This window comes from Paramisgurnus dabryanus, chromosome 1 (genome assembly GCF_030506205.2).
Source record: "Paramisgurnus dabryanus chromosome 1, PD_genome_1.1, whole genome shotgun sequence".
Lineage (NCBI taxonomy): Eukaryota > Metazoa > Chordata > Actinopteri > Cypriniformes > Cobitidae > Paramisgurnus > Paramisgurnus dabryanus.
The window spans coordinates 23733962-23749065 of record NC_133337.1 but is presented as its reverse complement, the minus strand read 5'-3'; the positions used below and the strand labels follow the sequence as shown (position 1 = coordinate 23749065).

The following is a 15104-nucleotide window of genomic DNA, read 5'->3' as shown; positions in this document are numbered from 1 at the left end:
AATATTACCCCATATAATAAAATGAGTTAATGCAATAGACAACTTTCATGGCATTCATTTATCATGGTTGTTATTCCTGCATACTGTATATTAATATATTTGTTATGTACACTGTAAAAAAAATGATGGATCAAAATTACTTTAATTGGTAACACCTAAATATGTTGTTTGTGTGTTTAGTGAAACTAAACTCCAATTTTTCTAGGTGTTACCAATTTAAGTTATTTTTTAAGTTGATCCAACTTTTTACAGTGTATAATAATGCATCATAAACAATAAAAATTATATATATATATGGAATTTAACATTTGCCAAGATTATTAAATGCTGATAGTGTGGTCTTTGCTACTAGTGCAGTAAAGTAATGCATAGCCTTATTTTACCGTAACCGTATACAATCTACAGTCTTTGCACTTTTAGGACCATGTCTCTGATTTATTGACAGTTTTGGCTTGAATAATGCATTGATTATTTATGATCAGTAATTGTATGAAAAAGCTGAGGTGAAATCAGTCTAAGTGAGTCTTTGGATGCGTTACAGTACATTCATTATACAGACTGAATCAAATCAAAGACATCATATCAATACATACAATCTAGAATGCATATTAATGTCAAATCTGTTCATTAAAGGCACTATCAAAGAAATATATTTACACAAAACAACTACGCTTGACATCAGGTGCAAAGCAACAGTGATATTTCACCTTTGTATTCATACGATTTATCATGTGTTATTGCTATCAACAACTAATCATGTGCCAATATGTATACCCCCGGTTTCATAGACAAGACTTAAGCCTATAGACACGTGTTTGAGGCGTCTCGACTGAAAATAACTTCCACTGACAGATCTTTAAATAAGCCAGTGATATTGATTTGTCTCAAGATCAACACCAGTAATGTCTTTTTCTAAGGCATGTTGCTTAAACATCTTAATTTAATGAAGTCCTAGTCCTGGCTTTAGCTAAGCTTTATCTGTGAAACCAAGCCAATAAGTGCCAATATATAATCAGCAGTCACAGCGATTCTCATGCGATCAGCTCATGTGATCAATTCAATTCAATTAATCGAGTGCACTTCCCTGCTTTCAATACACCACACTTGAGATTAAAGGAACAAGAAATGCACATCGCTTTGCATAATTCTCTTAGCAGGCAACAGTGTAAATAAATACATGTGTGAGTATACACAGCCGACAGAAATATGAAAATAAAGCAGGAAGGTTCCATGATTCACGTTTAAACTTAATTGAATTATCCCACCTCAATTCGAGTCCGTCCACAGTTTACATATGAACGGCACTATGATGTTCAATTACCACAGACCGTCAGATTTATGCTGCATTCAACAGAAAAATCAAACTATTGTTCAAAGACCAAAAAGCAGAAACGTCAAGAGCTGAAAGTGATGCAATGGTCAAAATGCATTACATATATTTTTGCTTTCTTGTGTATTTGGTTTTTAAGAAACAAATACACAACAAAGGTCACGGTTCAGACAGCTTTGTTGTTCCTAGCGATGGGGAATCCATTTAAATTTATTTCTATGGAAGTCAAGCGTTACGCTGTCAGGATGGATTGTGGGATTGTAGTGCTCTGGCTGTGAGCTGTTATGGGCGGCAATCTTTCACTTTCACTTTTTTTGTTGCAAGTTGTGTGACGTTTATATCAAAAACAACCAAATTTAATGCAATAGTAAAAAATTTTTTTGTAAAAACCTTACTTTCAGGGCCTTGTGGGAATGCTTTCGTGTGATGATGCTAAGGATACAATTAACTTTCCTATAATGAATCGGAGCTCAAACCCATTACTGCTCTGTTCCATAAATACACAAATAAATAAAGCATGATTTAAACGCGTTAATGTCAATGTATAATTATATTAAACACAAATGATTATTATGTGGAAAATAACATCTGTGTGTTATGATGCAGCCCAGTCACACGAAATTACTTACCTATAGTCATGTAATTTTTTTAATTCTTTTTCGTGTCATGTATTGGTTACTCAACTGTTTTGTCCTAATTTTTTTTTACCATTTTTGCTTCGGTTTATGGTTAGGTTTAAATAAAATGACATCCTCACCCAAACCCAACACTAACCCTAATGCAAGGCTACACTGGTTTAACATTTAGAAAATATAAAAAAATCTGAAAAAACAGTGTAAACCAATACTTGAAGTGACATCCTAATGCAAACACCAAAAATAACCCTAAATCAAAGCGAAAATAGGAAAAAGCAGTTGAGTAACCAATACGTGACAATGACACATAAACAGAAATTCATGAAAAAAATCACGAAAAAACACAGAAATTCATGAAAGTATAACGTAAAGGAAAAAACAAACAAATTTTTTTTTTACGTGACTATTGGTACATAATTTTTGTAAGACTGGGTAGCATGCAAAGATGTGTGTTCAGGGCCTAAAGTATGTGGACTTTAAATTTGATTTGACAAAATGTTGAAATTTTTGTGAAAAGCACTGCAATGAGAGAATTACCCTTAACGTACAAACTGTTTGTCATGTTCATGGAAAAGTGCTGTATTTTACCTACACATGAATATATAAATATATTCACAAATCTTAATCTCACTTTTGCTATAAAACATAAGCAAACTCTCAAACTTTTTGGGGGCATTTTGTACAAGTTTTCCTCGCAGTGGAATTGTTATGCCACGTTCAGATTAAAGCGTGTCATTAAAATCTCTTGATGATTTGCAGAGTATATTTACAGAGGCTCAACACATCGTGCCCTCCTTACAGTTACACGGAAATGTCCGTGCGAGCCTTTCCAGAAATAAGGCTTATGATGTGCTCGATGTAACTCAATACAGCGAGGTAAACAAACAGTAAATCAGCACAGTGAGGTAGATGCTTTCAATGACTGGCGATGAAGCATTCTGAAACTATCAATAATCACAACATACCGTACAAGACACAAACCAGTTTTTGATGTGTACTGCATAAACAATTTTAGGAGAAAAGGTGACAGAATTGAACATTTCAGCATTTCGATTCTTTTTACTGCAGCCAAAATAAAACAAGTGAAGGAAGAAAATGAAAATCAACAAATCAACTAGCAATTAACTTAAAAAAAACCTACAAAAATAACCTTTCAGCATTTCAACCCACACCGTTCTTATATAAAATATATGATACTTTAAAAAAATAGATATTTAACAATGTCAACCTGAACAGTCAAGTCATTTGTCATTATTAATATTTTTGTATTTTGTCATTGTTCCCATTTCATATGAATTAAATTAATAATGACAATAATCAAAAATGTATATCATGCCCAACTCCACCCATGACATAATGTGTTTTGGTAAAGCATACTGTATGATATGTAACGTTTAAATGTGACACTTTGCTGGTCTATAGACACACTGTATATGCATACATAAGTACAGTACACACTCATGTCAACAGCATGTTGTTTTGGGGCAAACAAACGTAAGGTAAGCATTCGTTTGTGCATGTAATCCATGATCAAGTCAATCATTTTCTACCTCAACACTCTTAAAATCTTCGCTTTTTTGTAATTCCACACTGTCCAGGTGTCCTATTAATCTTGCCAAACTCATTCAAGGCAAAAACATCCAATAGAAAAAAGACGTTTGCTCCTTAAAATGTTGTCTTTTGTAGATTGTGTAATTTGTTTCTTCCCATATGAAAGGTTCAGGTTGGTTACATGAAGAGCTGGACGTGTGTCCCATCCACATACCTGTAAATCAACAGAAAACAGATCTGATACACATCATTTAGGCAACACATGTTTTTAAAATTCTTTAAATATCCAAAATATAAATCATCAAATTATTGAGTTATACTCGGTCCAGGCAGACTAATTAATTAATAATTCTATTCAATGATGACAATTTTTATAATCGACTATTATTATTAATTTCATTGATTTGTTTTGCAGCCTGAGGTCTGTAAGTTTGCTGATGTTAAGACGATGCTTAAACCTAAAGCCATGGTTAAACACATTTATTTATCCATCCAAAGTGATGTTGTGTTCAAACTTTGTATTTTAGCAGTATGCAAATTTCCTGGGGTTCAATCCCATGACCATGCTGTTACCACACCTTAAAAGTAAACTTAATACTTTTCTGTATCCTGTATGTTAGTTTGAATTACTCTGAAGGTAATACTATAATATAATATACGGTGGTGTGATAAAGTGTTAGCCCCCTTCCTGATTTTTTATTTTTTGCATGTGTCACACTTTAATGTTTTGATCATGAAACAAATTTTAAATATTAATCAAAGATAACACAATTAAACACAACATACAGTTTTTATTATGAATGGAAAACAAAATCCCAAAACACACATGACCCTGTGTAAAAAAAGTGTTGCTGAGCAAAAAGATCCTAAAGCCTTGCCTCAGTTTTGCCAGAAAGCATCTTGATGAGCCCCAAAACTTTTGGGAAAATACTCTGTGGACTGAAGAGACAAAAGTTGAAAATTTTGGAAGGTGTGTGGCACATTACGTTTGCTGTAAAAGTAACAGCATTTCAGAAAATATAGTGGTGGTAGTGTGAGGGTCTGGGGCTGTTTTGCTGCTTCGGGACATTGAAGACTTGCTGTGATAAATGAAAATAAAATGAATTCAGCCATCTACCAAACAATCCAGAAGGAGAATGTCTGGCCATCTGTTCATGACCTCAAGCTGAAGCAAACTTGGGTTTGCAGCAGGACAATGATCCAAAACACACCAGCAAGTCCACCTCTGAATGGCTGAAGAAAAACAAAATGAAGACTTTGGAGTGGCCTAGTCAAAGTCCTGTCCTCAATCCTATTAACATAATTTGGCATGACCTTAAAAAGGCGGTTCATGCTCGAAAACCCTCTAATGTGGCTGAATTACAACAATTAAAACTGAATTAAAACGGCAAAGATGTAACAGAACCGTTGTAAGTTATCTCAACCGCTTGATTGCAGTTGTTGCTGCTAAGGATGGCCCAACCGCTTATTAGGTTTAGGGGCAAACACTTTTTCACACAGGGCCATAATAAAAAAACCTTCATTTAAAAACTAATTAATATTTACATTTGTTTCATGATCTGAAACATGCAAAAAAAAAAAACAATCTGAAAGGGGTCAACACTTTTTCACATCACTGTAAAATACTTTTAGAGAATCTCCATAGGGATGCTAGGGCATAATAAATTGGGATACATTTTTGCATGCAAATTGGGACAAAATGAAATGCATCTCCTGGGCTACATATTACTTTCTAGGGTACACGCAGGCACGATCTACGCGTACACGTGTACAAAAAAATGGTGTTTACACTGTAAACAGACCCTTGCACATGCAAAAAAACAAAATTATTCTTCAAAGTTATACTTTAGTTGTAGGCTATAAGAGTTAAAATGTTCATATGTTTTTATGTCTCAATGTTTCTGTCCTAACAAAACAATGCTCTGCGACATCTGATTGACTGATACATTTCCTAAATAACAAAAATACATTTGAATAAACCAGATTTGCTTTTCTTGCACAACTGGACTGTTGTTAAAGGGAAATGTTACGTTTAAGTGTTGACTTCTAAACATAGTTTTTTATGTAAAAGATAATTACGAAAAAAAAAATGTTTGTGGTTCATGCTGAACTGATTTCTTGAGACTTGAGATAATGACTGAAATATTTCTTGAAATTTTGGTTAGAAGAAAGCTTAACAAAAAGGTTTGAGAGATAAACTCGCGTCGTGCTGTCATTATAAGCAGAACTAAAGCTGTGCACTGCAGTCAAAGTCACTGTGACCTACAGGACACCTGTGCGCTGTAACACAAGCCACCAGCCTGAGTTCCACACATGACTAAACCGTTATACTAACACTGTTATTGTGCTTTGGTCACCATGTTTTCCAGCCGAGAAAACCTGCTCCTGTCAGTGCGTATTCAGACCCTCAGACAGAGTATTAAGGGGCCAGTGTTCATGAGGAGTCACATGTCGGTCACCAATGAACTTCAAGTGCTGAAGGTTCCTGGATTACGAAAGTTACCACAGCCAAAAATAACACGACCTTTGGAAAAGTGAATATGGCGGTCGAAAGGGATGCCTGTGTTTTTTGCATGTACTTAACCATACTGCCAAACCTAACAAAACATCATCAGGGACGTCCCCATTTCCCCATTCATTTGTATTAATGCAGAAAGTTTTTAGTTAGGGTTGGGTTCTAGGGTTTATTACCAGCTGATAAATAATAGAAGTTTATTGACTGTACACCATTTAAGTGCGTGTGTGTGTGTCTGCGTTTTATTCCTTTTACCATGCGAGCGGAAAAGCATTCCCTCATAAAACATTAAACACACAATGTAACACAACAAAAGATGAAGTGGGTCAGGAAATACCCTCTTGTAACCTGACCCCACCGACTCAACAGCTGCAGTGGACAGACCCTCCTTACCTTACTGGATTCTCTCAAATTATTATTAACATTCATGTGTGTCTACCTCAGATAAGTCATTTAAGCAAATCTAGCACGTTAAATCTCTTTGCTGCTTTTGTGTCTTTTCTGTTTTGCACTGATAGTGCAGACGTGCATCCATATTTGGTGCTAAATCTGCAAAACAAGTGAACCAAACTCTTCAAGTTTAAAGTATTATTCATTTTCTCACACATATGCATTGTTGTGCTTAAGTAGATATTTATTAACCCACTGTACTGCAAAAAAATATTTAAGAAAAAAAAAATTAAGTAAAAATTGTCTTGTTTTCAGTAAAAATATTACATTTAGTGGTTTTGTGCATAAAACAAGAAAAAAATCATGTCAATGATGTAAGAAAAAAATCTTGAACATTTTTCTTAAACACTAAATTCGACAAAATTTTGCTTACCCCATTGGCAGATTTTTTGCTTGTTTTATGCACAAATCACTTAAATGTGTTATTTTTGATCTAAAAACTAGACTTGCATTAAAAATTGCAGTTAGGTCTAAGTTAGCCCACGATAGGAGAACCTTCCAACAATTGCGTAACAAAGTTGTAAAAGAATTGAGAAAATCAAAAGCAAATTTTTTTATCAATATCATTAAGGACTCTGAAGGAAATAGCAGGCAAACTTGGAAAAACATTAATATGGTCCTTAAAAAAGATCATAATAGTAACAGAGATAAGGGACTTGAACTACAAGTACAGGGCACCTTAACACAAGATAAAGTTAAAATCTGTTCTGAGTTTAATACTTACTTTATTAATTCTGTGCAAGACTTAGCAAAAGGATTTGGACCCAGAGACAAGTGTATTACACCACCAAATGAAAAATTTCCACTTTTTAATATATCTGAGGTCGAAGAATCCTCCATAGTTAGAACCATAGGCAATCTTAAGAACTCAAAGGCTAAAGATGTTTTTGACTGTGATTGTGTGTTTATGAAGAAGTATAAACATACTCTTTCTATTCCAATTACACATTTGGTCAATCTGTCTTTTAAACATAGTTTTTTTCCTATGGTCTGGAAGACAGCAGCAATAACTCCTGTTTACAAGGCTGGTGATGTAACTGATGTTACCAACTACAGACCTATCAGTATACTTCCTGTCATCTCTAAAGTGAGTGAAAGGTTAGTATGCGACCAGTTGATGGACCATTTAAATCAGGGCCATTTTCCACTGCACCCTATGCAATTTGGGTTTAGAAAGAACCACTCAACTGAGACCGCAAACTGTTACTTTATTGAACAAATCAAATCTAGCCTTGATGATGGGGGTGTTGTTGGTGCTGTTTTCCTTGATTTCAGAAAAGCATTTGACACTGTAAATCATAATGTTCTGCTGTCAAAGTTATCCAAGTTTAATTTTTCTACTAAAGCTCTGACATGGATGGAGTCTTATCTGGATTCAAGGAAGCAGTGCACTAGAATCAATGATGTATGTTCTTCCTTTGCCAATAGTACCGTTGGAGTCCCACAGGGATCAATTTTGGGACCAATTTTATTTAGTTTATATATTAATGACCTGCCTCTGGTTTGCCCAGATGTCAATATCCAAATGTACGCAGACGATGCAGTGATTTATACGCATGCCAAAAATAGAGAACAGGCTGCTTTAAAACTTACTGCAGCCCTAAATAAAGTGTCGGATTGGCTAACTATAAACTGTTTGACTCTTAATGTAAGTAAAACTGTTGTTATGTATTTCTCCAAAAATAGAAATGCACAGCAACAACCTGACGTCTTGGTCAAAGGAGAGGTGATTAAAACTGTTGACAATTTTAAATATTTGGGCCTAATCATTGATTCTAATTTAAGTTTTAAAAAGCACATTAAGAAGATATCTAGAAATGCTAGAGCGAGTTTGATTACTTTTAGAAATATTAGACATCAATTACCCTTACATGCTGCTAAATTGTTTGTGCACTCAATGATTTTCTGCCATTTGTCTTATTGTGCTACAAGTTGGTCTCAGGCAGGGGTGACCATTTTGAAACCCCTGTACTCTCTATACAAACAGACTGTGAAAGTGCTTGATAAAAAACCAAGACATTATCATCACTGTAATATTATAAAAAAACATAGCCTGTTAACATTTGACAGTTTTATTTTGTTCTCGGACATGTGTCTCATGTACAAATTAACCCATGATCTTGCACCTCCACCACTTAAGCAATGTGTGTCATTCTGTAGAGACAATGTTAGGGTATCTAGGGCTTCAACGAGAGGTGATTGTTACTCCACATTTAAAAAGACCACTTTTGGTCAATCAGCATTCTCATATCAAGCAATTAGAAAATGGAATGTAATCCCACTCCATATCAGAGACTCTTTGAGTTTTAAAAGTTTTAAAAAGTCTTTGAAGAAATGGCTGAAAATTAATCAAGTTTGTGATCATTAATTAATTTTTGTTTTTCTTTTATTTGATTTTTTGTTTTTTGTTTTTAGTTTTTTTCTTATACTTGTAATGTTAATTTTGTTGGCTTTTTATCCTGTTTGTGTTTTTAATTGTGCATGAACATCTTGCCCAGGGACTACAGGTGCAAATTAGCTATTTAGCTAACCCTGGTATAGAAGCTATTTTATGCATGGTCCCTGTCAAACAAAACCAATAAACTAAACTAAACTTATTTTCTTGGGTCGTTTTGCTCATCAAGAAAAAGCATCTTAATTTAATTTAATTTTTTTCTTGAAAATCATTTTTTTGCAGTGTGGAGCCATTTGTATTACTTTTAAGACGCATGGATGTGCTTATTAAAGCTTCAATGCACATTTGGGCTCTTTATAAAAAAAAATTCTGTTCAAATGTAGAAAATTTATATATATATATATATATATATTACAGATATTGTGAAACTAAATATTTGAAAATGACAAAATTCTGCATTTGTGTCGCAGTGTTTTTTTTTACTAAGTGGACCTAATTAAATAAATTGGTTTGACCGCCAAACACTTGGTTTGATTTCTTTCTGCAAAGCTAATATGCAATATGTAAATGTAAAATAGCAGTGATTAGAAACTCTGTTAAATAATGCTCAGTATTTCAGGGGATAACACACAATCTGCACAGTTTAGTTCCAACACAGCTGTCAATCATCATGAAGGCCTTTATTTCTGTTTCATGTGCAAGATCATACTGCCCTCTAGCGACAAACATAAAACTAACATACGAACTCGTGTTGTGTGCATTATAATTGACCTCAGATTACCTGAATCATTTTTATTCCTGTGGTAGAAATCCATTTAAAGGAGCAGAGAGGATCTCGTATGTTGGAGGGGTCTGAGCAGATACATCAATTCGGTTTCCCCCTTTGACATTGCAGGAATCCTCTGTAAAGTTGATTTTAATCCAACCAATAGGCATCCTAGTTATCCCTCCTCGCAGTGACGTCACAATTATCCCTTGTCTGAACCTATGGGCTGAACTCACGATCTCGTGGCGTTGGTTGCAGAGCAAGAAATGTTGATGTTTCTTCATGTTTATCAGATGCATTCTGGTCGGCGTGGACAAGAGTTTTGTAAAACTATTACGCTGTATTTGATCATCTATGAAGGATTGCACGAGGCGGATTTTTGGGCTGTCAAATATTTGAAATTATTTTTAAATGCGTATTATTTATGAAACAATCATGTTTTATATGAACAAATGAATTAAGAGAACAATGTATTGCCTGATGTCTCGAGAACCGTCTGGAAGGTTGCTATGGAAACACATCCTTTTGGGTGCAGCTACCGCCTATGGTCACTAGGTGGTGCTACTAGATTTTACAATCTATCTAGAGATGGAGACTTGAAATGCAGCTTGCTTATTCATTCCATCACTACACATCTGTTGATCATATGATGCTCACACAAATGTTGCTTTTGCCAAGAACATTAAGATGCAATGGCCTGTAAAGTTATATGTCGATATGTTTAAAACGTCTAATATAAGTGAGAACGTGATGTTTGAAATAATAATAAAGCTTTTCTGGAGATATGCGCATCTCAAATGTAAATGTTAGGCTACACCTGTTACGCCCAATAAAAACAGGAATTAGCTGGAACAAGTGTGGGGGGATTTTTATTCATTTATTTATTTTCTAATTAGCTTGCATTTCAACTGTCCTAAAAAGTAAAATATCGATATTGGTCTCTCAAAAAAAGCGCATTGTAGGTAAACTTCATTACCGAAATTGCGTAAAACTTAACGAAGGAGTACACGAGCAAAGTGCTTCAGCTTGATTTCATTTGGCTTGCATCTAATAAATATAATCATTTACGTTCTATACTTTTGTGCGGCTTTACAGCTACTGCGTCCTACTCTACGCCACGCGCTTCGACGATCACAACAACGGAAGACAGTTAAGAAAATAATCGCACAGTTAAAAATAATCGCACAGTTATGTTTTTCAGATGAAGCTGTGTTCCTCACAGACATCTGCCCGTGCCGAGCAATGATAAGGATGCGCGCACGTAGAAAGATGCGTTATTTGGGCGCGTAAGTGTCCGCGTTCACACATCGGTGAGTTTTCCCGTGCATGCTTTATTGGGGCTGCAGTTGGTGTACTTGACCGAATCTCCGTCCTCCGAGCCCAGGTACTCCGATTTGGACATGGACTGTTTGCTGTCGCTCCTTTGAAACTCGCCATACGAAGGCTGCTGTTGCTGACCGCACGTCACGTGCGTGTACTGTAACTGCTCCTCGTGCTCGGTCTCTCTGTGGTAAAAGTAATTGAAGTTGGACACTATGACGGGCACCGGGAGCGCGATGGTGAGCACGCCGGCGATGGCGCATAAAGAGCCCACGATCTTGCCCCCGATGGTGACCGGGCACATGTCTCCGTAGCCCACGGTTGTCATGGAAACCACCGCCCACCAGAAGGCGTCGGGGATGCTGCTGAACCCCGAGTCGGGGTCGTCCGTCTCGGCGAAATACACGGCGCTGGAGAAGAGTATGACGCCGATGAAGAGAAAGAATATCAGCAGCCCTAATTCCCGCATGCTCGCTTGCAGGGTCTTCCCCAGGATCTGGAGACCCTTGGAGTGTCTGGAGAGCTTAAAGATGCGGAACACCCGCACCAGGCGAATGACCCTCAGGATGGCCAGTGACATGGCCTGCTGCCCGTTGCCCTGGTGCTCTGCCAGCTCCAGACCCAGGGTTATGAAGTAGGGTATGATCGCCACGATGTCGATGGTGTTCATAATGTTCTTGAAAAAGGCGGGCTTGCTCGGGCACGCAAGGAACCTCACCAGCAACTCAAATGAGAACCAAATGATGCAGAGGGTCTCCACGATAAAAAACGGGTCCGTGAAGGGATTTGGCTTCTTTGAACTCACGGTTCCGTTGATGGAGAGCTGCTCCTCGTGCATTTTCCCCTCATCCCTAAACTCTGGTAAAGTCTCCAAGCAAAAGATGACGATGGAGATTAAAATGACGAGCACCGAGACTATCGCAATCCCCCTCGCGGGTCCAGAACTCTCTGGGTACTCGAACAAAAGCCAGACCTGACGCTGGAACTCGTTTTCCGGCAAAGGTCGCTCTTCCTCCTTGATGAACCCCTCGTCCTCCTTAAAATTCTCAATGACCTCCTCTCCCAACTCGTAGAATTTAATCTCCTCCAAGAAGATGTCCACGGGCACATTGACGGGTCTCCGTAACCTTCCACCGGACTGATAGTAGTAAAGGATGGCATCAAAGCTGGGTCGGTTTCTGTCGAAGAAATACTCGTTCCTCAGAGGATCGAAGAAGCGCATTCGTTTCCTGGGGTCCCCCAGTAAGGTGGACGGGAACTGCGCCAGGGTTTTCAGCTGCGTCTCAAAGCGCAGCCCGGAGATGTTGATAACCACCCGCTCGCAGCACTCCTGACCCGCGCGCTCGGGGTCGTAAACATCTTGGGATAGGGCTGTCAACGCCACGGTCTCGTCGACGTTCTCCCCGGGCACCACGGTCATGTTTGTCCCCTCAAAAGGGCGATCGGGTTCGAGCACTTGTGGAGCGGCGCGTAACGCGTCACTTCGCTGCTACTGCCGCCGCGCGCATTTTCCCCGCGGAGGTGTCTCTTCATTCCCTCTCCGAGCTGAGGCTGGCGGTCTGGACGACTGGCTGTCACATTCACAGCATTTTAAACAGCGACGCCCTCCCTTCTTCCTTTCCGCCCTCCGCGGGCTGTCTATGAATATACATAATTAGCCTATAATGAATACGAGAACGCGCACCTAATTAAGCCAGTGTCTAGAAAGATGTAAACACACCGTAACTATTTATTTGTCAAACTTGACGCCAAAACGAGTTTACTTGGCCAAATGAGTTTCTCGAGCGCAATGTCACCTGTAGATTTAAAATACTCACCCTATGACGTCACTTTGTAAACAGTACAAAATACAAAAATATTGCAGCTGCATGCACGTGTCTGTAAATCTCTTAAATGCTTCAATGGTTACACTGACTGGGCGGGTGGAATTTCGTGGCCAAGTCGAAAAGGGTGACGTGGAAAACCCAAAATAGCAATAGATTTCTTTTCCCATGGAGTAAATCCGAGAGCAGCAATGGGGGAAAATTGCACAGCATGTGCATGTGAGCATAGGGTTATGTGCTTTATTCAAGACAGTTACATAGCTTCCAAAAGTTGATATTTCTTTTACAGACTTGCTCTCCCTGTTTCCAAGTTAATATTTATAAAAAGGTCAAAGTTAAAGAAAATGAATGCATCATTTCAAATATCTTTGTTTTTAATAAACCACAGTGCATTTTTGCACACATTGGTTTCCTTCTTTAACCCTTCAGTTTAATTATACATCAAATCAAGACATACTGTAGACAGTCAAACAAATCTTTCTTCAATCTATCAGTAAGGTTCTCCAACTCTCCATTTCTTTTTAAACTACAAAATACACAAATACATCCACTGGCCTAATCTTTCATTAGACTCATTAACATGCTTGAAAGTGTTCATGACCTTCATAGTTTAAACTAGTTTACTAGTCACACTTACTCCCTTGAAATACAGCAATGGTTTAGAGCAGGCTGAGCCTGTGTTACATCATGTCATCCAACAAAAACACTGTATTTGCTTGTTGGTGAATTTCATACTTGTAACTTTTATATTTTACAGTGCAATGAGTGCAAATATCTTCAGTATTTAGTACAACATTTCTGTGTAGATTAAAAAAAAAATTATCTAAACAAATTGAGCTTTATTTCTATCAGATTACTATCATCCTTGAGAAAGATGTTGTTTCTCATCAGGGAAAGAGAGGTCATGACAACATTATTCTTCACTTGTGCATGCACACACGCACGCACACACGCACGCACACGTCAGGTATCTAGCATCAGGTGAACTCTATCAAGGTGACTGGCTCTGCAGTGATTGTTTATGTTGCTGTGAAATAGATCACAATAAGGCTTACCAAGACCGTCCCTCATTTAGTGTAGGGATGCATTATATGATTGCAGGTCACTGCCTGCGTCCTGAACACAGAGGATGATTCAATTCACAGACTCCACCTATATTATATCAGAGAGTAGCTGAATGGACAAATAAAAGAAAAGGTGACATTTCGTTAAGTGTGTGTTGGGTGCATATCATTCACTTTGACTTTCATTCTGTGCCTGTGTTTATAAAACGCTCTCGTGAAATTCTGTACTTATTTTATGAGGTGGTTAATTCTGATTAATTTGTATGACCACATCTGTACATTTTGTAAGTTTTGCCATTGCTCCATGACATGGGGTTGGGGTCATCATATGTTTTTGCATGATTAACTTTTTATGAATTCATACAAATTAGCCAACTCTTGTAAGATCAGGCTTGTAGTACACAAAAAATTAAGTACTCTTGGAAAAAAACACTTGTTTAAAGAAAGCTTTTTTTAGATACTGTAAATAGCCGCTATATGCTGAATTTTTTTATTTTTTATAATATTTTAAATAATATTCAGTAAGACACAATTGAGAAATACAGCATTGAATTTTCTCAATTAATATGAGCTCAATGTATTATGTAAGGAATAATTGACGACAGGCCATTGAATTATAAGAAAATAATGCAAACCCAAGGTGCAACGCGGCACGACGCGAAGCAGAGTGCCGTTACACCGCGGGTGTGCATTATTTTCAAATAATTCAAAGGACCGGAGTCAATTATTCCTTTTATACCACGGTTACCACAAACATTGCTCTGGTGCCTATTTTAAGATATTTGAAAAGTTTACAGAAAAATAATCAACACCCATAGAACATTTCTCAGCCAATCAAAATGCAGCATTCAACAGACACGTGGTAAAATATTTTATAATACTTAATGATGTGTTTATCATATCTGAAATACTGCTTCAAAATACATTTAGGTATTTACAAGGTGCTTTTATCCAAAGTGACATAAAAAAATGTGGAAAACTGTTGCTTCATGTGAATTAAAAATAAATGTTAACATTAGACATAACCCATCACATTCAGTGTTATAAAAACATTTTGTGTTCTTACTTTTAAAAAGTGTATTACTGTTTGTGGTTGGTATGATGATTACTCCAGCATTCATCAGTTCATATGCGGTCTTCTGTTGGGGTCGTTTAATATTGGGCTGCATTATATCAAATGATAATATATGCATTATATGCAATACAAGCTCTTGTCTGAAACACCTGATGAAGTGTAAAACACGTGATTATGAGG

General features: G+C 37.1%; 1 protein-coding gene across 1 annotated transcript; it reads right to left on the bottom strand.

Moving 5' to 3' along the window:
- Positions 1 to 10422: 10422 nt before the first annotated feature.
- Positions 10423 to 13445, bottom strand: LOC135752661 (shaker-related potassium channel tsha2-like). Its single transcript, XM_065271151.2, has one exon. It carries the CDS (start codon positions 12380 to 12382, stop codon positions 10943 to 10945), a length of 1440 nt encoding a protein of 479 aa, XP_065127223.1. The 5' UTR covers positions 12383 to 13445; the 3' UTR covers positions 10423 to 10942.
- Positions 13446 to 15104: the final 1659 nt, after the last annotated feature.